The following is a 25,643-nucleotide window of genomic DNA, read 5'->3' as shown; positions in this document are numbered from 1 at the left end:
TTAGACAATCCGTGTGAGACGCTGGGCCAGGGGGAGGAGTTAGCGGGGAGGTACTTGGGGAAAGGGGTGTGGCTTCGCGTCTGTGTAAGGTTGCCCGGGCTGGCGCCGCTGGGCAGAGCCGGTGCGACGTTTCCCTTTCCAGCCTTGTTCTTCGGTCCTTGCTGTCTGCCTCCCGGGCTGATTGGATTTGTTACTGCTTTGCAGCGCGCACCGAACTACAGGTTAGCGGGATTAGTAAGAACTCAGCTCTGGGCCATTCGGGAAGACAGATAAGGAGACGAGTTAGTCAACATCCAGTGCTTGAAGAGTGCAGCCCCAGGTAGCGTGGGACCCCGAGAAAGAAGGCGGGAAAGCATTTCAAAGAAGGCACAGATTCAGCGCAGGCTTAGGGCACAAAAAAGGGGAAAAGTCCAGCTTTCAAGAACTTATTCGGATTTTTGCAATTAAAATTTTTTCTTTTTTCTTTTTTGAGACGGAGTTCCGCTCTTGTTGCCCAGGCTGGAGTGCGATGGCGCGATCTCGGCTCACTGCAACCACCGCCCCCCGGGTTCAAGCGATTAGTACTGCCTCAGCCTGCCGAGTAGCTGGGGTTATACGCATGGGCCACCACGCCCTGCTAATTTTGTATTTTTAGTAGAGACAGGGTTTCTTCCTGTTGGTCAGGCTGGTCTCGAACTCCGTACCTCAGGTGATCCGCCCCCGTCTTGGCCTCCCAAAGTGCTGGGACAGGCGTGAGCCACCGCGCTCGGCCGCAATTAAAATTTTTTCCCACCGCTTTGGGAGACAGAGATGGGAGGATCGCTTGAGCCCAGGAGTTCGAGGCTGCAGTGAGCTATGATCTGAGCCACTGCACTCCACCCGACAGCGAGGCCTTGTCTAAAAAAAAAAAAAAAAAAAAGCGCTGGAGTTTGAGGGTTTTGGAGAACTAATGATTAAAGGATAAATAATGCATACGGGGCAAACATAAGCAAAAAGCTTGGTGGTTTGTACCAACTGAACACTGGCAGAAGTAACACTTAGATCAAGAAATAGATAATTAGGCCCGGCGCGGTGGCTTACACCTGTAATCCCAGCATTTTAGGAGGCCAAGGCAGGCAGATCACAAGGTCAGGAGTTCAAGACCAGCCTAGGCAACATGGTGAAATCTCTACAAAAATACAAAAATTAGCCGGGCGTGCTAGCGCACGCCTGTAATCCTAGCTACTCAGAAGCCTGAGGCAGGAGAATGGCTTGAACCTGGGAGGCGGAGGTTGCAGTGAGCTGAGATGGAGCCACTGCACTCCAGCCTGGGTGACAGAGCGAGACTGTTTCAGGAAAAAAAAAAAAAAAAGAAAGAAATAGATAATTACCCCAGAACCTCCCCCTTCATACATTCTTCTAGCCATTAACCTCCAAAGAGTAGTCACTGTTCTGATGTCTGTCACCAGACATTAGTTTTTCTTGTTTTTGTACTTGCTATAAATGGAATCCAACTGTGTATTCTCTTCAGTGTCTAGCTTCTTTTTTGTAAGTCCTTTCATTGTGGTAAAACAAACATAGCTGTTGGGCCCAGCGGCTCACGCCTGTAATCCCAGCAATTTGGGAGGCCGAGATGGGCGGATCACGAGGTCAAGAGATCGAGACCATCCTGGCTAACACGGTGAAACCCCGTCTCTACTAAAAATACAAAAAATAAGCCAGGCATGGTGGTGGGCGCCTATAGTCCCAGCTACTTGGGAGGTTGAGGCAGGAGAATGGCGTGAACCCGGGAGGCAGAACTTGCAGTGAGCTGAGATCGTGCCACTGCATTCCAGCCTGGGCGACAGAGTGACTCCATCTCAATAAATAAATAAATAAGTAAATAAATAAACAAACAAACATAGCCAGGCACGGTGGCATGCACCTGTAGTCCCAGCTACTCTGAAGGCTGACTCAGCAGGGTCACTTGAGCCCAGGAGTTAAAGGCCAGCCTGGGCAACACAGGGAGACCTCTATCTCTAAAGATAAATATATACATATACATAATATAAAATGTACCATTTTAACTATTTTTAAGTTTACAATTCAGTGGCATTAAGTGCATTCACAAAGCCGGGCACAGTGGCTCATACTTGTAATCCCAGCACCTTGGGAGGCCGAGGCAGGAGGATCCCTTGAGCCAGGAGTTCAAGACCAGACTGGGCAATATGGTGAGACCCACATCTCTAAAAAAAAAGTAATTAGCTGGGCATGGTGGCGTGTGCCTGTAGTCCCAGCGACTCAGGAGGCTGAAGTGGGATGATTGACCCTAGGAGGTTAAGGCTGCAGTGAGCCATAAGCCAGCTATTCAGGAGGCTGAGGTGGGAGGATTGCTTGACCCTAGGGTCAAGATTGCAGAGAGCTGTGATCATGGCACTATGCTCCAGCCTGGGAGACGGAGTGAGACTCCATCTCAAAATAAAAAAAAAAGTAAAGGAAAATAGCTGAGCATGGTGTCTCAAGACTGTAATTCCAACACTTTGAGAGGCTGAGGTGGGAGGATCACTTGAGCCCAGGAGTTTTAAACCAGCATAGGCAACATTGCGAGACGCTGTCTCTACAAAAAATTTAAAAATTAGCCAAGCCTGGTGGTGTGTGCCTGTAGCCCCAGCTACTTGGGAGGCTGAGGTGGAAGAATCATTGGAGCATAGGAGGTCAAGGCTACAGTGAGCTGTGATTGCGTCACTGCACTCCAGCCTGGCATACAGAAAGACCCCGTTTCAATCAATCAATAAAAAGCACTCTAGGAGATCTTCCCAAGGCAGTACACATGCTGGTCACTTGGAATCCCTCCCTAGTTCTTTCCTGCCATGGGTAATATGGATTTGTCTAACTACTCCAACATGAGTTGTTGCAAGCAGTGCTGAAAGGAATATTCCCGTATGTAGCCTGCTTTTGTGTAACTGGGAACAGTGTTTAAGGAAGTGGCCAAATTGTCCCCAAAGAGGTGATTTGCCCACCAACAGGATTTGCACACCTGGCCTTGTACCCTGAATTTTTTTTTTTTTTTTTTTTTTGAGACAGAGTTTTACTCTGTCACCCAGGCTGGAGTGCAGTAGGAGATCACGGCTCACTGCAACCTCCGCCTCCCAGGTTCAGGGGATTCTCCTGCCTCAACCTACTGAATAGCTGGGACTACATGTGTGCACCACCACACCTGGCTAATTTTGTAGGGACAGGGTTTCACCATGTTGGCCAGGCTGGCCTCAGGTGATCCGCCTGCCTCGGCCTCCAAAAGTGCTGGGATTATAGGCGTGAGCTACCACGCCTGTCCTAATTTTTGTATTTTTAGTAGAGAAGGGGTTTCACCATGTCAGCCAGGCTGGTCTTGAACTCCTGACCTCAGGCGATCCACCCGCCTCTGCCTCCCCAAGTGCTGGGATTACAGGCATGAGCCACCGCACCCAAGTATTTTTATTTTTTAACCGTATCTTTTGTAGTTGTAAATATATCAGAAAAGGCTGATCTGGCTGTGGTCCGTCTGCTGTAAAGGGGTAGAAAGTTCAGCATTGCCTCTGAGAGTGGGGCTCCCAGCCTCCCTCTCTAGGGAGGAGTTCTTTTTCTTCTGTCAGGCCTTTTGGCTCTGTAAAACTAAAGCACAAATTTCATCCAGAAACGGGGTGTTGCATTCTGCATAGCAAGGTAAAAAAAACTGTCTTTGTGTTGATGAAATGGAATCCCACAGATAACAGTTCTCCTGGAGGAGGGAAGGTTGGGCAGCTGCAGCAGGAGGCCAACCCCAGGACTTTGCATCCCTGTCTCCACTGTGTAACTCCAACTGGTAATGGGACTAGAGACCCCAGGATCCCTCAGCAAAAAGACTGCTGACTAAGGAGAAGACTGCTGGGAGCCCCTCCCCAGTTCCCTCCTGTGATAGGTACTATAGGTTCTGGGTCTGTGAGGGGATTTGTGTTTCTGTTATTTTTATTTATTTATTTATTTTGAGATGGGGTCTCACTCTGTCGCCCAGGCTGGAGTGCAGTGGCACAATCTCAGCTTGCTGTGACCTCAGCTCTCTGCGACCTCTGCTTCCTGGGCTCATGCGATCCTCCCACCTCAGCCTCCTGAGTAGCTGGGACCACCATCTGCACCACCACACCTGGGCTAAGTATTTTGTGTTTTCTTTTTTTTTTAATTTCCAGAGACAGGATCTTGTTATGTTGCCCAGGCTGGTCTCAAACTCTTGGACTCAAGTGATCTGCCCCTCCTTGGCCTCCCAAAGTGCTGGGATTACAGGCATGAGCCACCGTGCTGGGCCTTTTTTTTTCCCCCCAGCCTCAGCAACATAGTGAGACCCGTGATGGTGCATGCCTGTAGTCCCAGCTACTTGGGAGGCTGAGCTGGGAGTATTGCTTGAGTGTGGGAGGTTGAGGCTGCAGTGAGCAGTGATCATGCCACCACACTCCAACCTGGGCAACAGAGAGAGGCCCTGTCTCAAAAAAAAAACAAAATTGTTTTCGGGACAGTGTCTCAGTGTGTTGCCCAGGCTGGTCTCCAACTCCTGGGGTCCAGTGATCCTCCTGCCTCAGCCTCCCTTGTAGCTGGGACTACACAGCACCTGGCCCTTGTGTTTTTCTTGTAACATTTGCTCAATGCAGAAAACCTGAAAACCACAGAAGAGCACCAGGAGGTGGGGAATGAACATGGAATGATGGGCACCTCTGTCACATTTAAACCAAACAACATCCGTACTTTCATTTCATGCACTAATCATTTATTTGCACTCATAAAAACTGGCTTGCTTTGAAAAGCTTCTTCCAAAAGCTGTATTGTGGTACTTTGACTCTGGGACAAGAGGAAGAAGTTGGGGGATTCGGGCAGTTGGTGGCTGGGCCCTCAGAGACCATATGTGGTGACCACTGTTTAAGACACCATTCATCACTTGGGGACGGAGGGAGCACATAGATGGACCCCAGGCTCATGGATGTTCCTCCTTCTACAGTCATTTACCAAAATACCCGTTCAAGAAATACAGTTCCAATCTCAGCCTAGTTGAGACAGACACAGGCACTTAAATAAGTACCAAGGAGGGCTCTGCAGAGACAGTGCTATTGGAACTGAGTCCTCAGGGCCAAATCAGCCTTGACCAGACCAAAAAATGTGGAAGAGTATTTCAAGCAGTGGGAATAACGCATGCAAAACCTGAAAGCAAAGAGGAGCAGGTCACATCCAGCAACTGGTGACTTGTTTACTAAGGCTGGAGATGAACCTTGGAAGGAAGAAGGGAAGTCAGAAGGCCAGATAATTTGGCAGAGGCTAGAGGCTCTGTTTTACTGAGTTGTTTTTGTTTTGTTTTGTTTTTTGAGACAGCGTTTTGCTCTTGTTGCCCAGGCTGGAATGCAATAGCGTGGTCTCGGCTTACTGCAACCTCCACCTCCCGGGTTCAAGCAATTCTCCTGTCTCAGCCTCCTAAGTAGCTGGGACTACAGGCATGCGCCACCACGCCTGGCTAATTTATTTTATTTTATTTTATTTTATTTATTTATTTTTTTTGAGACGGAGTCTCGCTCTATCGCCCAGGCTGGAGTGCAGTGGCCGGATCTCAGCTCACTGCAAGCTCCATCTCCCGGGTTCATGCCATTCTCCTGCCTCAGCCTCTGAGTAACTGGGACTACAGGTGCCCACCACCACGCCCGGCTAGTTTTTTTGTATTTTTTTAGTAGAGACGGGGTTTCACCATGTTAGCCAGGATGGTCTCCATCTCCTGACCTCGTGATCCACCCGTCTCGGCCTCCCAAAGTGCTGGGATTACAGGCTTGAGCCACCGCGCCCGGCCTTTTGTTTTTTTTTTTAAGACCGAGTCCCACTCTGTTGCCCAGGCTGGAGTACAGTGATGCGATCTTGGCTCACTGCAACCTCCGCCTCCCAGGTTCAAGTGATTCTCCTGCCTCAGCCTCCTGAGTAGCTGGAATTACAGGCGTCCGCCACCATGCCCGGCTAATTTTTGTATTTTTAGTAGAGACAGGGTTTCACCATGTTGGCCAGGCTGGTCAACACAGGAGGAGGAGGGAGGTAAAGGCCGAGTTTGGGAAAAGGCCAGAGTCTGCAGCCCTTCCTGCTGGAGAGAGGGTCTGAAGCTCAGGTCCGGTTAGAGGTCAGCAGGTGTCTCAAGAAGCCCATGGAGGGATGAGGTGGACCAGGACAGCACGTGGAGTACAGAAAAGAGGGGCAGGTGGCTGGCCGCAGTGGCTCATGCCTGTTATCCCAACACTTTGGGAGGCCAGGGCAGGTGGATCACCTGAGGTCAGTGCGAGAACAGCCTGGCCAACATGGTGAGACCCTCTCTACTGAAAATACAAAAATTAGGCCGGGCGCAGTGGCTCACGACTGTAATCCCAGCACTTTGGGAGGCCAAAGTGGGCGGATCTTGAGGTCAGGAGATCGAGACCATCCTGGTGAACACTGTGAAACCCCATCTCTACTAAAAATACAAAATAATTAGCCAGGCGTGGTGGTGATCGCCTGTAGTCCCAGCTACTCGGGAGGCTGAGGCAGGAGAATAGTGTGAACCCGGGGGGCGGAGCTTACAGTGAGCGAAGATCGTGTCACGGCACTCCAGCCTGGACAACATCGAGACTTCGTCTCAAAAAAAAGCCAGGTGTAGGCCGGGCGCGGTGGCTCACGCCTGTAATCCCAGCACTTTGGGAGGCCGAGGCGGGCGGATCACAAGGTCAGGAGATCGAGACCACGGTGAAACCCCGTCTCTACTAAAAAAAAATACAAAAAAAAATGAGCCGGGCGCAGTGGCGGGCGCCTGTAGTCCCAGCTACTCGGGAGGCTGGGGCAGGAGAATGGCGTGAACCCAGGAGGCGGAGCTTGCAGTGAGCCAGGATCGCGCCACTGCACTCCAGCTTGGGCGACAGAGCAAGATTCCATCTCAAAAAAAAAAAAAAAAAAAAGCCAGGTGTGGTGACTCACACCTGTAGTCCCAGCTACTTGGAAGGCTGGGGCACAAGAATCGCTTGAACCTAGGTGGCAGAGGTTGCAGTGAGCCGAGATAGCCCCACTGCACTCCAGCCTGGGCGACAGAGTGAGACTCTGTCTCAAAAAAAAAAGAAAAAGAAAAAAAAGAAAAGAGGGCCAGGAACTGGTCCTCCGGGGTTGGAGGCGGGAACAGGTGGGAAGGGCAGAACACACCATGGGACAGCCTGACATGGGGCTCACTGGATGCGCCCCTCCACACGCAACAGCAGGTAGTCCCTGAGGAGCGGGGGCAGTGGCAGCCGGGTGGCATCCTGCCGGCAGCGGCTTCCCAACCGAGCGCGCACAGCTAGTCGGGCCAGGTGCTGCAGCCGCCTTGGCTGGTTCACCATGCACAGGGCCGAGCTGTAGAAGGCTTCGTGCTCCTAGGCCAGGAGTAAAAGAGGATCAGATGACTCTTACCCTACCATCTGGGGGCAACCCAGTGGTGAGGGTCCTGGGATTTTGCAGCATGCACCCACCTGGGTGTTTCGTGTGTCTCAAAGGACTCCGATTCAGAACCATAGAGGCCCTGCAGTGATAATGGGGGCTGGGGCTCCACTTCAGGGAAGGGTCTTCACTATGTTTGCACGCACTCCCACCCCAGAGAGGCTAGTACAGTGCCCACCAAGTTAGAGATGCCAGATAAATGTCTGTGCTGATGCAAGTGAGGGAGGCAGGAGAGGTGTGTGGAGTTAGGGGGTCAGCCTGGGGTACCAGGGGGAGGGGGAACCCTGAAACTCAGGGGTGCCACTCTACCCATCCTCTCTACCCAGGGACCCTCCTGCTGCTCCCTCCATGACGCTGATCCTGAAGGAATAGACCTGTGGCTCATCCCTCCTCCCCATCTCGGCCCTGAGGCAGACATACCTTCCACAGTTCTGGGAGCACCGCCTCCACCCAGGTCTCACAGGATGGGACACAAGGATAGGCATTAAGCAGGACTTCCAGGGCCCGAGGGAAGTTGGCACAGTGTTTCAGCATCTAGGGGTTAAAAGAGGGTATTGGGCACATGCCTCCCCCAGCCAAGGGCAGACCCAAGTCTCACCTAACCCACATGGCCAATCCTAGCCTAATCTGGGGGGCTAAGATCTGAGTCTCTCTTCCCTTTTCTGTGCCTCTGTCTACACCCTCAAGTGCTCAAACCTTTTGGCCCCAGTTTTCCTCTGGGGCTCTTCCCTCCTTTGGACTCTCTCCCGGAATCCTCTCTCCCCCTCCCAAGCTGGGGACAGCCCCCTGGCCACTGAGGGCGGGCTTTCAGTCTCTTGGACCCTCTCTCTTCCCCAGAGGCTGAGTAGTTCCAGCCGTGGGCTCCCCTACACAGGAGCTTCCTATCTCGGTCTCCCAGCACACCTCACCTCAGGGCGCACAGGCTGGGCCCCGTAGTCCAGCAGTGCGGCGAAGAGGACCTCGGGCTCCCAGTTGGGGGCGTCCTGGACGGCCTGCAGCGCACAGTCCATGGGCGTGTGGCCCGCCCCATTGGGGACCTCAGCCCGGGCCCCATGGCGAAGCAGCAGCTCGGCCAGGCCCCCGCAGCCGTTGGCACAGGCGTTGTGCAGCGGCGTGTGGCGCTTGCGCCCAGCGGCCCGGGCATCAGCTCCAGCTTCCAGGAGCCGGCGCGCCGCAACCTGGTGCCGCCTGCAGCTGCCTGGGCCCTCGGCCCCAGCGCACGCCGCGTTTAGTGCCGTCTCGCCCTGGCTGGTGCGCAGGCCCACGTCGGCGCCATGCTCCAGGTACAGAGCCACATGCTGCTCCAGGCCGCGCGCCGCCGCCACATGCAGGGGCGTCTCCTGGCTCTCGCCTGCCGCCAGGTTCACCGTCGCTCCCGCTTCCAGCAGCAACTTGGCGCACCTGGGGACAAGAGAGCAAGGTCCCGGGGAAAATCCTGAAGGCCTGGGACCCCTTCAGCTTGCTGTCACCCTTCCTTCTCTTTCCACCCCTCTCACCTTGAGGTCCTACCTGGTGTCCTCCATGAATCACACAAGCCCCGCTATAGAAAACAGAACTGGAAGGTGCTGAGAGCTACCAGAAGCATCTTCAGTTTTCATATGAAAACTTAAGCCCAGAAGTGATTTGTGCAGCCGAGGACACGGCAAGTTAGTGGCTGCACCAGATATAGTGCTCACTGCCTCAGACAGTCCCTCCCAGAGTCTACTCTGTCTCAGTTGTCAGTTGTCTCCTAACTTTTTTTTTTTTTTTTTTTTTGGAGACAGGGTCCCTCTCTGTCGCCCAGGCTGAAGCGCAGTGGTGCAATTACATATAGCTCATGTAGCCTGGACCTCCCAAGCTCAAGCAGTCCTCCTGCCTCTGCCTCCCAAGTAGCTGGGACCACAGGTGGGCACCATCACACCTGGCTAATTTTTAAAATTATTTTTTGTAGAGACAAGGTCTCACCATTTGCTCCAGCTGGTCTCAAACTCCTGGGCTCAAGCAATCCTCCTGCCTTGGCCTCTCAAACTGCTGGGATTACAGATGTGAGCCACCACACCAGGCCTTATCTCCTAACATTTTGATAGCACAAAATTTGGAAAACCCACTTCTGTGTACGTTATGAAACACAGAAAATTAGAAAGTATGCACCAAAACAAAAATACAAGTTATAATATTTTATTTCTGCCCTCACACTTAAAAGACCACTCTTCTAAACCAGGCCACAATCATTCAAGCAAAGGCAGGCACTTGGGGCCACCCTCCTCCACTTTCCCCTAGAGAAAACAAAACCAAAGGAAAAACAGCAACAAAAACAGGTTTTAGAGAGCACATGTTTCCCAGTTCCAGGGAAAATTATAGACCAGAACACTGTGGCAGCAAACATGCATCCTTACCTACTGCAGGGTAAACCAAACATGCAACAAACTAAATTAATAATGATGAAACCAAACTAACAGTAACTTATAACTAAAAAGCCAGAATGGCAGCTTCTGGAAACTCAGGAGCAGATCCACCATCCTCAGTGAAACCCTGATAACCAAATACCCTTTCCCAAAATGGCCAAAATTCTTTTTTTTTTTTTTTTTTTTTGAGACGGAGTCTCCCTCTGTCGCCCAGGCTGGAGTGCAGTGGCGCGATCTCGGCTCACTGCAAGCTCCGCCTCCCGAGTAGCTGGGACTACAGGCGCCGCCACCACGCCCGGCTAGTTTTTTGTGTTTTTTAGTAGAGACGGGGTTTCACCGTGTTAGCCAGGATGGTCTCGATCTCCTGACCTCGTGATCCGCCCGTCTCGGCCTCCCAAAGTGCTGGGATTACAGGCTTGAGCCACCGCACCCGGCCTGATGGCCAAAATTCTTGCTCATATATTCCATGTAGGTGTCTTGCTCTGTAGCCAAGATGTGAGTAGCAGCCAATCTTCCATAAGCTACTGAATTATCTCCTTGGTAAATTCTAATCATAGGCTAATTTTTGTTTCCAAATACTAAATTTTTTTTTTGAGGCGGAGTCTTGCTCTGTCACCCAGGCTGGAGTGCAGTGGTGTGATCTCAGCTCACTGCATGCTCTGCCTCCCAGGTTCATACCATTCTCCTGCCTCAGCCTCCTGGGTAGCTGGGACTACAGGCACCCACCACCACACCCAGCTAATTTTTTCGGGTTTTTTTTAGTAGAGATGGGGTTTCACCGCGTGTTAGCCAGGATGGTCTCAATCTCCTGACCTCATGATCCACCTGCCTTGGCCTCCCAGAGCGCTGGGATTACAGGCATGAGCCAAGTCTTGCTCTGTCGCCCAGGCTGGAGTGCAGTGGCGCCATCTTGGCTCACTGCAGTCTCTGCCTCCCGGGTACAAGCCATTCTTCTGCCTCGGCCTCCCAAGTAGCTGGGACTACAGGCATGCACTACCATGCCTGGCTAATTTTTGTATTTTTAGTAGAAACAGGGTTTCACCATGTTGGCCAGGATGGTCTTGATCTCCTGACCTTGTGATCCCCCTGCCTTGGCCTACCAAAGTGCTGGAATTACAGGTGTTAGTCACCACACCCGGCCTTCAAATACTAAATTTAAGTAACACTCCAAAGCTCGCTTGGTAGGGTTCCAGTAAGTGGGCATTCTCACATTACTTAGAAAGATGAAGTCTGTTGGAAGGCACACCAAATGCCTGTAAGAACCCAAGAAAGGGCTGGCAAATGTGGACCACTTCTTGGACATCATCTAGATGTAGCGGAGAGAGGTCCCCAGCTTGTGGGCAGTGGAGAGTCTTCCAGGAGCCCTTGGATCCTTACCTGCCACCCTGTCTGTTGACCTGATTGTATTTTTTTTTTTTGAGACGGAGTCTCGCTCTGTCACCCATGCTGGAGTGCAGTGGCACGATCTCAGCTCACTGCAAGCTCCACCTCCCGGGTTCACGCCATTCTCCTGCCTCAGCCTCCCGAGTAGCTGGGACTACAGGCGCCCGCCACCGCGCCGGCTAATTTTTTGTATTTTTAGTAGAGACGGGGTTTCACCATGTTAGCCAGGATGGTCTTGATCTCCTGACCTCGTGATCCGCCTGCCTCGGCCTCCCAAAGTGCTGGGATTACAGGCGTGAGCCACCGCACCCGGTGACCTGATTGTAAAAGTGCAAATACCCTCATGCAGGGACTCCAAGAAACTGCCAACCTTAAAAAAAGTGGCAGGGTTGGTGTATTGGTTCCTGTCTATAATTCCAATACTTTGGGAGGCCAAGGCAGGAGAATTGCCTGAGCTCAGGAGTCAGAGACCAGCCTGGGCTACATAGAGACACTATGTCTCTACTAAAAATAATAATTTTTTTAAAAATAGCCAGGTATGGTAGCACTGTCCTGTAATCCCAACTTCCCTGGAAACTGAGGCAGGAGGATCGTTTGAGCCCAGGAGATTGCAGCTACGAGTGAGTCATGATTGTGCCACTGCACTCCAGCCTGGATAACAGAGCGAGACCCTGTCTCCAAAAACAAAAAATCTAGCCTTGTGTTTCCTAACGTTGGTGTGAGGTACCCCCATACCTCTCCTCCCACTTTTTTTTTTTTTTTTTTTTAAGACAGGGTCCTGCCCTGTTGTCCAGGCTGGAGTATAGTGGCAGCATGATCCTAGCTTACTGAAGCCTAGACCTCTTGGGCTCAAGTGCTTTTCCTGAGTAGCTGAGACTACAGATGCACGCCACCATGCCCGGCTAATTTTATGTTTTATAGAGACAGGGTGTCACTATGTTGCCCAGTCTGGTCTTGAACTTCTGGGCTCAAGAGATCATCCTGCCTCAGCCTCTCAAGTAGCTGGGACTAGAGGCTCATGCCACCATGCCCGCCTAGTTTTTATTTTTTATTTTTAGTAGAGACAAAATCTCACTTATGTTGCCCAGGCTGTTCTCAAACTTCTGGACTCAAGCAATCCTCCTGCCTCTGCCTCCAAAAGTGTAGTTATTACAGGCGTGAACCACTGCACCTGGCCTGTAGATCTTTCTTTTTTTTATCTTTTTTTGACAGAGTCTCACACTGTCGCAGGGGCTGGTGTGCAGTGGCACAATCTCGGCTCACTGCAATCTCTGCCTCCTGGGTTCAAGTGATTCTCCTGCCTCAGCCTCCTGAGTAGCTAAGATTACAGGCGCCCGCCACCACGCCCGCCCCAGCTAATTTTTTGTATTTCTAATAGAGACAGGGTTTCACTATGTTGGCCAGGCTGATCCTGAACTCCTGACCTCGTGATCCGCCCGCCTCAGCCTCCCAAAGTGCTGGGATTATAGGCGTGAGCCACTGCGCCCAATTTTTTTTTTTTTTTTTTTTTAGACAGAGTGTTGCTGGAGTGCAGTGGCAGAATCTCGGCTCACTGCAACCTCCACCTCCCGGGTTCAAGCGATTCTTGTGTCTCAACCTCCTAGTAGCTGGAGTTACAGGTGTGAGCCACCACACCTGGCCAGATATTTCTTAATACCTCAAAACAACTAGGAATTTGGATGGGCATGGTGGCTCATGCCTGTAATCCCAGCACTTTGGGAGGCCAAGGCGGGTGGATCACTTGAGGTCAGGAGTTCAAGACCAGCCTGGCCAACATGGCAAAACCCCATCTCCACTAGAAATACAAAACCTAGCTGGGCGTAGTGGCAAACATCTGTAATTCCAGCTACTCAGGAGGCTGAGGCAGGAGGATCATTTGAACCCAGGAGGCAGAGGTTGCAGTGAGCCGAGATCACGCCACTGCACTACAGCCTGGGCGACAGAGCAAGACTTCATCTCAAAAACACAAAAAACAGGCCGGGCACGGTGGCTCAAGCCTGTAATCCCAGCACTTTGGGAGGCCGAGATGGGCGGATCACGAGGTCAGGAGATCGAGACCATCCTGGCTAACCCGGTGAAACCCCGTCTCTACTAAAAATACAAGAAAATTAGCCGGGTGAGGTGGCGGGCGCCTGTAGTCCCAGCTACTTGGGAGGCTGAGGCAGGAGAATGGCATGAAACCGGCGGGGCGGAGCTTGCAGTGAGCCGAGATCGCGCGCCACTGCACTCCAGCCTGGGGCACAGCAAGACTCCGTCTCAAAAAAAAAAAAAAACACACACACAAAACAGGGCCGGGCGCGGTGGCTAACACGGTAAAACCCTGTCTCTACTAAAAAAAAAAATACAAAAAAAAAAACTAGCTGAACGAGGTGGCGGGCGCCTGTAGTCCTAGCTACTCGGGAGGCTGAGGCAGGAGAATGGCATAAACCCAGGACGCGGAGCTTGCAGTGAGCCGAGAGCCGGTCACTGCGCTCCAGCCTGGGCGACAGAGCAAGACTCCACCTCAAAAAAAAGAAAAAGAAAAAACACAAAAAACAAACAAAAAAAAAAACAGCTAGGTTTGGCTACAAAGGATTCAGAGGGAATTGGAGACCGCCGTTGGAACAGAGTTTTCCCAAAAAGCAACAGGGCTTCTGCCTCCTGGGCTTAGCAGATGTGACCTTGGACAAGTTACTAAACCCTTCTGAGCTTCATTTTTCTCATCTGTAGAATGAGGCCTGTCTCCAGGTTATTGTGAAGATGTGTATATGAGATGCTTTATGAACCACAAAGCTGCATGTAGTTGTCAGCTTCCCTCTTCTGGCCTGTGAGCTGGAGACACACACACACATTCCTCCCCAAACGGTCTCAGCCCCCAGGCACCTACTGCAAGGACTCGGGAATCGTGCAGAGGTGCAAGGGAGTCATGCCCTCCTCGGTCAGCACATTAGCCTTTGCTCCGAAGGTCAGCAGCAGCCGCACACAGTCGAGCTGGGCCCGGGCACAGGCCTCGTGCAAGGCAGTGCGACCCCCGACGCGGGCATCCAGCTCAGCTCCCTGCCGGATCAGGTGGCGAGCACAGTCTGTGTAGCCTCGGGCTGTGGCGATGGCGAGGGGTGCCGTCTGCTTGGTCTTGGGGGTCAGCACCCAGAACCCTGGGAAGAGCAAATAGTTTTGGGGTGTGGTGCATAAGACAGGGCAGGGCAGGGAGTGGGGATGCTGGTTCCAGCCGACAGCTGACCCTGGCCTTCCCTCTGCATGGTCTGCTGAGGACAAACACTGTGCCAGGCTGTACCTGTGGAAAGGGGCTTATTCAAGTCCTGAATTGGAAGAATAAATTGGAACAGGCTTTTAGAACAGCTTATCAATCTGTAATAAAACATAGTATGTATCATAAAAAATTAATTGCTGCATAAACCCACAGGGGCCAACTAAGTAGAGTGACTCCCATTAAGGAAACCTCAGCGTCTTTGAATGGCTAATAGTGTCAATGGCTTTTTTTGTTCACCTTGGGGCCTAGTGTGGTGGCTCACACCTGTAATCCTAGCACTTCGGGAGGCTGAGGTGGGATGATCACTTGACCTCAGGAGTTTGAGACCAGTCTGGGCAACATAGTGAGTCCTTGTCTCTATTTTTTAATTTTAATTTTAATTTTTTTGAGACAGGATCTTGCTCTGTCGCCCAGGCTGGAATGTAGTGGTGCAATCTTGGCTCACTGCAAGCTCCGCCTCCCAGGTTTAAGCGATTCTCTTGCCTCAACCTCCTGAGTAGCTGGGATTACAGGTGCGTGCCACCATGCCTGGCTAATTTTTATTTTTTTATTTTTATTTTTTTTATTTATTTATTTTTTTGAGATGGAGTCTTGCTCTGTAGCCCGGGCTGGAGTGCAGTGGCTGGATCTCAGCTCACTGCAAGCTCCGCCTCCCGGGTTTGCGCCATTCTCCTGCCTCAGCCTCCGGAGTAGCTGGGACTACAGGCGCCCGCCACCTCGCCCGGCTAGTTTTTTGTATTTTTAGTAGAGACTGGGTTTCACCGTGTTAGCCAGGATGGTCTCGATCTCCTGATCTCGTGATCCGCCCGTCTCGGCCTCCCAAAGTGCTGGGATTACAGGCTTGAGCCACCGCGCCCGGCCTAATTTTTATATTTTTAGTAGAGATGGGGTTTCACCATGTTGGTCAGGCTGGTCTCGAACTTCTGACCTCGTGATCTGCCCGCCTTGGCCTCCCAAAGTGCTGGGATTATAGGTGTGAGCCACCATGCCTGGCTATTTTTTAAAAAAATTTAAAAAGGAAAAAAAACATTTAGGGCTGGGTGCAGTGGCTCGTGCCTGTAATCCCAGCACTTTGGGAGGCTGAGGTGGGTGGATCACAAGGTCAGGAGTTCTAGACCAGCCTGGCCAACATGGTGAAACCCCATCTCTACTAAAGATACAAAAAATTAGCTGGGCATGGTGGTGAGTGCCTGTAATCCCAGCTACTCAGGAGGCTGAGGCAGGAGAATTGCTTGAACCCGGGAGACAGAGGTTGCAGTGAGCCAAGATCGTGCCATTGTACTCCAGCCTGGGCAACAGGGCGAGACTCCATCTCAAAAAAAAAAAAATTTTAAAAGACAAAATGTTCACCTTGGTCTTAGGTGAACAAAAAAGGGGAGTGGGTGTTACACACAAGCAGGTCTGGAGCTGAGTTTGGGAGTGGCCGAAAAGCAGAACTGAGTTCTGGGATACTCCTGGGGCAAGGAGGGTTGGATGGAAATTGTGGGGAAAAGAAAGATCAGACTGTTACTGTGTCTATGTAGAAAGAAGTAGACATAAGAGACTCCATGTTGTTCCGTATTTGAGATGCTGTTAATCTGTGACCCTACCCCCAACCTTGTCCTTGCAATAGACACGTGTGTGGTGACTCAAGGTTTAACAGATTTTGGGCTGTGCAGGGTGTGCTTTGTTAAACAAGTGCCTGAAGGCAGTATGGTTGTGAAAAGTCATCACCATTCTCTTAATCTCAAGTACCCAGGGACACGTACACTGCCAAAGGTCGCAGGGACCTCTGCCTAGGAAAGCTAGGTATTGTCCAACGTTTCTCTCCATGTGATAGTCTCCATATGGCCTCGTGGGAAGGGAAAGACCTGATCGTCCCCCAGCTTGACATCCGTGAAGGGTCTGTGCTGAGGAGGACTAGTATAAGAGGAAAGAAGGCCTCTTGGCAGTTGAGATAGAGAAAAGCATCTGTCTCCTGCCCGTCCCCGGACAATGGAACATATCGGTGTAAAACCCGATTGATTGTATGTTCTGTTTACTGAGAAAGGAGAAAACTGCCTTAGGGCTGAAGGTGGGACTTGCTAGCAATGCTGCTCTTTATGCACTAAAAAGGTTTATGGAGATGTTTACATATGCATATCAAGGCACAGCACTTTTCCTTAAACTTATGTCACAGAGATCTTTATTCATATGTCTTACTGCTGACCTTCTCCCTACTATGATCCTATTATCCTGCCACTTTCCTTTTTCTAAGATGGTAAAGATAATGATCAATAAATACTGAGGGAACTCAGAGACTGGTGCCGGCGCGGGTCCCCTGGGCCCACTTTTTCTTTCTCTATACTTTGTCTCTGTGTCTCATTTCTTTTCTCAAGTGTCTCGTTCCACCTAACAAGAAACGCCCACAGGTGTGGAGGGGCAGGCCACCCCTTCAGAAATAGGGGGAAGGGAGAAGGGGGAGAATAAGAGGTGGGGATGGGAAAAGAATGAGGAGAGGGTAATCGTGGGACTGGTATTGGATTTGAATGGTGGCAGTGGTCAGGGACTTGTTTAAAAGGCATAGATGCCTCATATCAAACTAGAAGTTGTTTGCATGGCAGCACAGTCTGTCCCTGGCTTTTCTAAATCTTGAGTAAAGCATGTTTTGTTTCTTAGTAGACTTGAAATTAAGGCTGAGTTCCATCGTGGGGATTCTGGACAAGCTGCAGGACAAGACCAGGATGCCCTGGTGGGGTCACAGCCAAGCAGGAATTTGGAACCTGTAGTAACTGAGGGAGCTCATGCTCTCCCAAGGATTCAAGCCCCAGATCCATGGGTGGGGTTTAAGCAATCTCCTGTCAATCTTGAGATCGTGATGATCTCAGCTAAGGTATTTAGTTAACCTGGACAGACCCGCTAGCCAGAATATATATATATATATATGTATTTTTTTTTTTTGAGACGGAGTCTCATTCTGTTCCCAGGCTGGAATGTAATGGCACAATCTCAGCTCACTGCAACCTCCGCCTCCCAGGTTCAAACGATTCTCCTGCCTCAGCCTCCCAAGTAGCTGGGACTACAGGTGCCACATGGCCAGCTAATTTTTGTATTTTTTTATTTATTTATTTATTTATTTATTTTTTTGAGACGGAGTCTCGCTCTGTCGCCCAGGCCGGAGTGCAGTGGCCAGATCTCAGCTCACTGCAAGCTCCGCCTCCCAGGTTCACGCCATTCTCCTGCCTCAGCCTCCCAAGTAGCTGGGACTACAGGCGCCCGCCACCTCGCCCGGCTAGTTTTTTGTACTTTTCAGTAGAGACGGGGTTTCACCGTATTAACCAGGATGGTCTCGATCTCCTGACCTCGTGATTCGCCCGTCTCGGCCTCCCAAAGTGCTGGGATTACAGGCTTGAGCCACCGCGCCCGGCCTAATTTTTGTATTTTTAATAGAGATGGGATTTCACCATGTTGGCCAGGATGGTCTCGATCTCTTGACCTCCTGATCTGCCCGCCTTGGCCTCGCAAAGTGCTGGGATTACAGGTGTGAGCCACCGCACCAGGCCCTTTTTTTTTGTTGTTTTTGAGACAGAGTCTCACTCTGTTGCCAGGCTGGAGTGCAATGGTGTGATCTTGGCTCACTGCAACCTCCACCTCCCAGGTTCAAACGATTCTCCTGCCTCAGCTTCCCAAGTAGCTGGGACTACAGGCTCGCGCCACCACGCCCAGCTAATTTTTGTATTTTTAGTAGAGTCGGGGTTTCACCATGTTAGGATGGTCTCAATCTCCTGACCTTGTGATCCATCCGCCTTGGCCTCCCAAAGTGCTGGGATTACAGGCATGAGCCACTGCGCCCAGCCTAGCCAGAATATATTCTAAGGATATCATCTGGCAAGTACATAAAGATGTTCATCATACTGCTATTTAAAATAGTTAAAAAAAAATCTACCCAATCGATTTGGGGGCTAGTTATAAAATTCATGGCAGATGCCTCTACAGTAGAATTTATGCACATATATATACATATGTACTTTTTATCCCCTGTGGAGAGGGGGTCTTCTGTGTTGCTCAAGCTGGTCTAAAGCAGTAGTCCCGCCTTGGCCTCTCAAAGTGCTGGGATTACAGCCATGAGCCACCGTGCCCAGGCCAAGAATATAACTTTTACCTCCTTTTTTTTTTTTTTTTTTTTGAGACAGAGTCTCATGCTGTCGCTTGGGCTGGAGTATAGTGGGACAATCTTGGATCACTGCAACCTCCGTCTCCCGAGTCCAAGCGATTCTCCTGCCTCAGCCTCCTGAGTAGCTGGGATTACAGGTGCGCACCACCATGCTAATGTTTTATATTTTTAGTAGAGACAAGGTTTTGTTTCATCATGTTGTCCAGGCTGGTCTCGAACTCCTGACCTCGTGATTCACCCGCCTTGTTCTCCCAAAGTGCTGGGATTACAGGTGTGAGCCACTGAGCCCGGCCAACTTTTAATTCTTAAAAGACATACAGACTGCTAACTCTGCCTCATCTCTGTTTAGGAGGGAGCTAGGATGGGTGGTGGAAAGGGCTGCTATAGTCTGTGGTCTGCAGAGAAGGGAGGCCCTAGACTCTCCCCCCTCCCCACCCACTCCCCTTCTTTCTCCCTCCTCTTCTGCCCTCTTCTGGTGCCCCCTACCCTGTTCAGCTGACCAGGCCAGCTGGTTGCTCACAGTCTCCACAATCATGTTGGCGGCCTCTTCATCTTGGAACAGGGCTTGGACCTGCTGCAGGTCGCCGGAGAACAGGGCATGGTGGACAGCTGGGTCTCGGCAGGAACGGTGAGGCCTAGTGAGTCGGGCCCGGGGACTTGACGGGCACCTGCGGCTCCGGCATTGCTGGGCAGCTGCCCGCCGCCGGTCCTCCCATTCCAGCCACTCCCGCTGCAGGCGGAGAGAGCGCAGCGTGGAAGAGGTGAAAGGGAAGGTCTCCCTTGCCATGGATGGGGCCCAGGGTTTGGAGCAGTGGCACCTGGGCAGAGCCAGGTTCCCTCGACCCGACTACCTCCCTTGCTCTGAGAAGCCACCCTGCCCCCTCCACCGTGAGCCAGAGAAAGCAGCAGCTGAGGCTATAAATAGGTCCTTCTCTGCTCTGGTAAACACAGTTTGCTCAGAGTCATGATCCTGGTGCTGAGAAGCTGCTGGCCCAACCCCCAGCCCAGGGTGAGGGCCAGCCCCTGCCCCTACTGATACCCTTTGGTTGGTCAGCAGGCCCTCAGCTGAGGCCACCCCTGAACCCCAGCATCTGCATCCACCTTCATCCCTAGAGTGAGCATCTTGGGTTGGCAAGGTCCGGGGTGCGCGAACAGGTCAGTCATGGAGATGGGCAGGGCTGGGAGGAAGACAAGGTGCCTCCAGCCTCTCTGATGTTGGCTGGAGGGCAGAAGCCACCACTGGCCCACGTGGAGGAGATAGGGCTGATCTCAGTACAGGAGGTAAGGGGAGGTCAAGGCATAGTTACTGAGTAGGTGAGCAGCTCTTCCCAGCATCTGCAGTAACAGCAATAACTCTGTACATGTGCACAGAGTTTTATGGTGTTTAAATCACATTCATATCCACCTTCACCCAGAGGACCATACTTCCTAGCCCACCCAGTAATTAGTAAACTTGGTTTGGACAATAAATGAAATTTTCACAGTTGAATGCCTCTGAGATGGGTGGTCTTATCTCTGTTTTACAGATGAGGAATTTAAGGCTTAACAAAGTAATCTACTGGTTCAGGGTCACCGTTTGTGATAGGCAGAGCCAGAACCCCACATAGATGTTGTGCTCTGGGCCAAGAATGGTGGCTCATGCCTGTAAGCCTAGCACTTTGGGAGGCCGAGACAGGAGGATCGCTTGAGCCTAGGAGTTTGAGACCATCCTGGGCAACATCCTGAGACCTACATCTTTTTTTTTTTTTTTTTTTTTTGAGACAGTCTTACTCTGTTGCCCAGGCTAGAGTACAGTGGTACAATCTTGGCTCACTGCAGCCTCTGCCTCCTGGGTTCAAATGATTCTCTTGCCTCAGCCTCCTGAGTAACTGGGATTACAGGCACCCACCACCATGCCCAGCTATTTTTTGTATTTTTAGTAGAGACAGGGTTTCACCATGTTGGCCAGGCTGGTCTCGAACTCCTGACCTCGTGATCTGCCCGCCTCAGCCTCCCAAAGTACTGGGATTATAGGCATGAGCCACCGCCCCCACCTCTCCATCTCTTTAAAAAAAAAAAAAGATGGTGCACTTTTTGGCTTCAGCTGCTGCAGCCACCTGGCAGCCTCCCCCATTTTTTTTTTTTTTTTTTTTTTTTTTTTTGAGATGGAGTCTCGCTCTCGCCCAGGCTGGAGTGCAAGTGGCGCGATCTCCTCCGCTCACTGCAAGCTCCGCCTCCCGGGTTCCCACCATTCTCCTGCCTCAGCCTCCCGAGTAGCTGGGACTACAGGCGCCAGCCACCACGCTCGGCTATTTTTTTGTATTTTTTTTTTAGTAGAGACGGGGTTTCACCGAGTTAGCCAGGATGGTCTCGATCCCTGACCTTGTGATCCGCCCGCCTCGGCCTCCCAGAGTGCTGGGATTACAGGCGTGAGCCACAGCGCCCGGCCGCCTCCCCCATTCTCTAAGCAGGACAGACTGGTCTCTAGAAACTGCCTTCAATCATCCTTTTTTTTTTTTTTCTCTCACTGTGTCGCCCAGGCTGGAGTGCAGTGGCGTGATCTCAGCTCACTGCAACCTCCGTTTCCTGGGGTTCAAGCGATTCTCCTGCCTTAGCCTTCTGAGTAGCTGGGATTATAGGCACACGCCACCACACCCAGCTGATTTTTGTATTTTTAGTAGTAGTTTTTGCCATGTTGGCCAGGCTGGTCTGAAACTCCTGACCTCAGGCGATCTGCCCACCTCAGCCTCCCAAAGTGTTGGTATTACAGGCGTGAGCCACAGTTCCCGGCCCCTTCAATCGTTCTTGATTTACTTTTTTAACCCAGCTGCTAAGGGGGCTACATGGCTGGCCTGAGGAGAGCCAAGGGGTTGAGCTGGAAACTCTGGGAATGGACCTGAGATGTTCAAGCCACAGACCTGTTCACTCTTAAGAAAAAGCAGTTGTGCTTCCAGGAGCCTCTAGGGGGAGGAATGAAGCCATGAAACCACACAAGCTGGTGTGCCTGCCAGGCTGGGGAAGGGGAGGGCACTGCCTCAAAAGCTCTGCTCACCCTGAGCTCACTCAGTGCACAGCGGCCTGCAGGCAGGGCTGGTCTGTCCCCTCTGCGTCTGGGGCTCCTCCTGATACCTGTCCCGCCTCCTGGCCCTGCAGCAGCGCCTTGCCCAGTGGTCTTTTATTTCTTCCTCTCCCTAGGCCCTTCCCACAAGCAAGTTCTAGCTCCCAGCCCCACATTTTCAGGCGCCGCCTCAAGTTCAGCCCCTCAATGCAATGCCTTAAACCTGAATCAACTCAGCCTCTCACCCGGTGTTTCTTCCTCTGGCCATATCCCTTCTGCCCTGCTGCCGGAATGATCTAAAATAGTTAATTCCCTTGCTTTAAAACTTCTGCTGACTTCCAATACCTATTCTTTCCTTTTATTTTTTTAAATAGGGCTCCAAATCCTGGCCTCAAGCAGTCCTCTGAAGTTGGCCTCCTGAATTGCTGGGATTACAGGTGTGAGCCACTGCACCCGGCCTGCCTTTTTCAACTAAGCCCCCAATTCCTTGGTTTGACCCCATGCCACTCACGTAGGATAGGCATCCTCATCACACACGGCTCCCCACAACCATTCCCTGTCAGGCCATTCACTTAGCTCAGAACTCCCTCAACCCCTTCCTGAGGATCTACCCCTAAGGTCACCTGCTCTGAGGTCTCTTCGGCAACTCGTTGCCCGACCCCTATAGTTGCAGCCACTGCCCAGTTTGCACTCCTGAAGGAATCGGGCACACTGTAAAACACCTATCCGTGCTGTTGATGTGGGTCTGCCATGCTGGATGTGGGCTCCAGAGCAGGCCCTGGCACAGTCCGAGCACTTGGCTCATGGCACGTGGGCCTCTTATGTGTAGCGCATTGAACGAAGGTCCCTATTCTCTGCCAGAGCAAACACTTGTCCATCCACCTGCCTGCCCAAGTGGGTGGCAGCAGCCTGGGCTTTTTCCGGCACTGCCCTTACCCCCCTGTTCACCCGTTCTCTGCCTGGCCCCAGCCTCTTGGTGGCATTCCAGGGTGGGGGATTCCAGAAGAGGAATGAGATCATACAAAGCAAAGCTTGGAGGTTCTCAGAGAACGGCACCTCTATAAATGCAGCCATGATTAACCCTGTTGGCACCCATTCGGTGTGTTAATTGCCCCGCCAACGACCTGGCTGGGCACCCACAGCTGGGTTCCCAGGCTTGAGAATCTGGCAAGGCTGGGTGGGACCAAGAGGGACCAAGGCAGGTGGGCGTCTGCTTCCTCCCTGAGGCACACAACAGTCATAGCCTAGCCTCTCCCCTGCCTTCTTGCCACACAGGCCTGAAGGAGCTAGGTACCCTAACAGCTCAGTCCCGAGATACCACTGTATTCAGTCCCCTTGTCTGTAGCGTTAGCTTCCTGAGGGCAGAGAAAGGAGGCCTTGACTTCAACCTGGAGGGAAAAGAGCCAGGTGATCAGATGCCCAGCCTGCCTTCTGGGAGCTCAGAGCCTGTGGGGTGGTGAAGCACAGCAGAAGCCAGGAGGTGAGCGTGGGATTGATCAGGACTGAGCAGGGAGACAGGGGCTCATGGGTGTCGAGAATGGGGAACAGGCCCAAGGCACAGGGGGGCTTTTATTTTTTTAGAGATGAGATCTCCCTATGTTGTCCAGGCTGGTCTCAACCTTCTAGGCTCCAGTGATTCTCGCACCTCAGCCTCCCAAGTGGCTGGGACTACAGGTGCATGCCACCACTCCCAGCTGTGGGGGTTTAGGCGCAGGAAGATCCCATGGTAGGTGGGGAGTTAGCAGGGAGTGGAAGGTGGAAGATAAAGAAGTGCATGGTAGGATCAGGTAGAAAGACCCAATGGGAATGTGAAGGTAACAGGGTGCAGGGGAATTAGCCCCCTCTTGCCCTGGCCTTGTGGCACAGAAGCCTTCTAGAACAGGGCCCTGCTGTAATCAGCAGGTAAGTGAAGATAGAGTTCTCAAAGCACTTACTCACTTCAGCCTTAAGACTGGGATCCAGTGGGGTGCTGTGGCTCACACCTGTAATTCTAGCACTTTGGGAGGCTGAGGTGGGAAGGATCATTTGAGCCTGGGAGTTCAAGACCAGTCTGGGCCGGGCGCAGTGGCTCACGCCTGTAATCCCTGCACTTTGGGAGGCCGAGATGGGCGGATCACGAGGTCAGGAGATCGAGACCATCCTGGCTAACACGGTGAAACCCCGTCTCTACTAAAATACAAAAAAAAAAAAATTAGCCGGGCACGGTGGCGGGCGCCTGTAGTCCCAGCTACTCGGGAGGCTGAGGCAGGAGAATGGCGCGAACACGGGAGGCGGAGCTTGCAGTGAGCCGAGATGGTGCCACTGCACTCCAGCCTGGGCGACAGAGTGAAGACTCCGCCTCAAAAAAAAAAAAAAAAAAAAAGACCAGTCTGGACAACACAGCAAGACCCATCTCTACAGAAAAATTTTGTTAATTAGCTGGGCGTGGTGGCACGCACCAGTAGTCCATTACTTGGGAGGCTGAGATAGGAGGATTGCTTGAACCTAGGAGATCGAGACTGCAGTGAGCCATGATCACACCACTGCACTGCACTCCAGTTTGGTGAAAGAGTGAGACCACGTCTCTAAAAACAACAACAAAAAACTGGAATCCATGGGATCAGCCTCTTTGGGAAAAGGAGATTAACACTTTCCCCGCAGAGGAGTGCCAAGCCCATGCCCGTGGAAGGCCTCTGTCTCCTAGCTGCTTAGTGCAGGCTGAGCCTAAGACAGGAGGGGTTGGCAGTCACACAGGGCTATTTTTTTTTTTTTTTTAATTCTTTGAGGCAGTCTCACTCTGTCACCCAGGCTGGAGTGCAGTGGCACGATCTCGGCTCACTGCAACCTCCGCCTCCCGGGTTCACGTCATTCTCCCGCCTCAGCCTCCCAAGTAGCTAGGACTACAGGTGCCCACCACCATGCCTGGCTAATTTTTTTGTATTTTTAGTTTTTTTGTATTTTTACCATGTTAACCAGGATGGTCTCTATCTCCTGACCTTGTGATCCTCCCATCTCAGCCTCCCAAAGTGCTGGGATTACAGGCATGAGCCACCATGCCCAGCCTGCTATTTATTATTTATTTACTTATTCAAGAGACAGCATCTCACCACCTTGCCCAGGCTGGGCTTGAACTCCTGGGCTCAAGTGATCCTCCCACCTTGGCCTCCCAAAGTGCTGGGATTATAGGCGTGAGTCTCCACACCTGGCCCAAACTGGGCTCTTTAACCTGCCTCCTGTTGCCCATGAGTTGGGAGAGTTTTCCCAACTCTCCTTCCAGAAAGGAAAACAAGGTTGGCAACTTGGTATAATTAGACCTTTTACAACCCACCCATGCCCCTTGTCCACCTCTAGTCTGAAAAGTGGTACAGAGAAGCCACAGCAACGAAGAGTTGCTTGGCAACAAAATTAAGTAGTTTGAGATTATATGCCGAAGTGTAAAATAAATACCTGTGAGTCCATGCTGATATAAATGGATGAATGAATAAATGAGGGAGAACAGGCAAATCTCCCACGCAGAAGAATTCCAAATAAACTGTATAGATATTCTGCCCTTAAGGAGGTAGAACATAATTCCCCAATTCTTAAATGTGGGCTGCACAGAGGCTTCCTTCCAAAGGGTCCAGTACAGAAAGAAGAAAAAGGAGTAACTTTACAGTGGAGAAACCTGGCAAAGCTTACCTCAGTCAGGTGATCAAAGTCAGCATGAACCCTTGATAAGATGTGGCAAGAATGGCACCTGACCTCTGGTCTTCCTCTCCAAAACCCAGAACCCCAGTCTAATCATGAGGAAACATCAGACAAATCCTGAGAGAGGGGCATCCTACCATATGCCTGCCCGGTACTCCCCAAAACTGTTAATTAAGGTCATTAAAAACAGGGAAGGTCTGAGAAACATCACATCCAAGAGTCAGGATGATTGTGAAATGGGATTCTGAGGGGAAAAGGACATTAGGGGGAAACTGAGTAAATCTGAATAAAGTATGGAGCTTAGTTAATAATGTATCAATAATGGTTCATTAACTGTGACAAATGTACCATACTAACATAAGGTGTCAATAATAGGGGAGACCA

General features: G+C 51.4%; 1 protein-coding gene and 1 long non-coding RNA gene across 9 annotated transcripts; one reads left to right on the top strand and one right to left on the bottom strand.

Annotated features, from left to right (window-relative positions):
- The first annotated feature begins 54 nt into the window (after nucleotides 1–54).
- On the top strand, nucleotides 55–17,061 carry LOC144335759 (uncharacterized). Of its 2 annotated transcripts, XR_013406908.1 has the most exons (3): nucleotides 58–221; nucleotides 7,734–9,291; nucleotides 15,683–17,061. It is a non-coding gene; the product is annotated as an uncharacterized LOC144335759 (long non-coding RNA). The 2 variants fall into 2 exon arrangements; XR_013406907.1 differs by lacking the exon at nucleotides 15,683–17,061 and having other exon boundaries at nucleotides 55–221; nucleotides 7,734–9,689.
- Nucleotides 4,690–19,986, bottom strand: ASB16 (ankyrin repeat and SOCS box containing 16). 7 transcript variants are annotated; one of them, XM_077971996.1, is made up of 6 exons: nucleotides 19,043–19,986; nucleotides 14,041–14,308; nucleotides 8,316–8,808; nucleotides 7,828–7,941; nucleotides 6,859–7,343; nucleotides 4,690–5,518 (listed from the first exon to the last, which is right to left on the bottom strand). In XM_077971996.1, the coding sequence occupies exons 1-5, from the start codon at nucleotides 19,341–19,343 to the stop codon at nucleotides 7,158–7,160; spliced, it is 1,362 nt and encodes a 453-aa protein (XP_077828122.1). In that variant the 5' UTR covers nucleotides 19,344–19,986; the 3' UTR covers nucleotides 4,690–5,518; nucleotides 6,859–7,157. The 7 variants fall into 7 exon arrangements, with proteins under 7 accessions (XP_077828122.1, XP_001114331.1, XP_077828120.1 ...); XM_001114331.5 differs by having other exon boundaries at nucleotides 4,690–5,414; nucleotides 6,934–7,343; XM_077971994.1 differs by having other exon boundaries at nucleotides 4,690–5,406; nucleotides 6,934–7,343.
- Nucleotides 19,987–25,643: the final 5,657 nt, after the last annotated feature.

Source organism: Macaca mulatta, chromosome 16 (assembly GCF_049350105.2).
Source record: "Macaca mulatta isolate MMU2019108-1 chromosome 16, T2T-MMU8v2.0, whole genome shotgun sequence".
Taxonomy (NCBI): domain Eukaryota; kingdom Metazoa; phylum Chordata; class Mammalia; order Primates; family Cercopithecidae; genus Macaca; species Macaca mulatta.
Note: the sequence above shows the minus strand (reverse complement) of the source record. Positions and strands in the feature narration are given on the sequence as shown.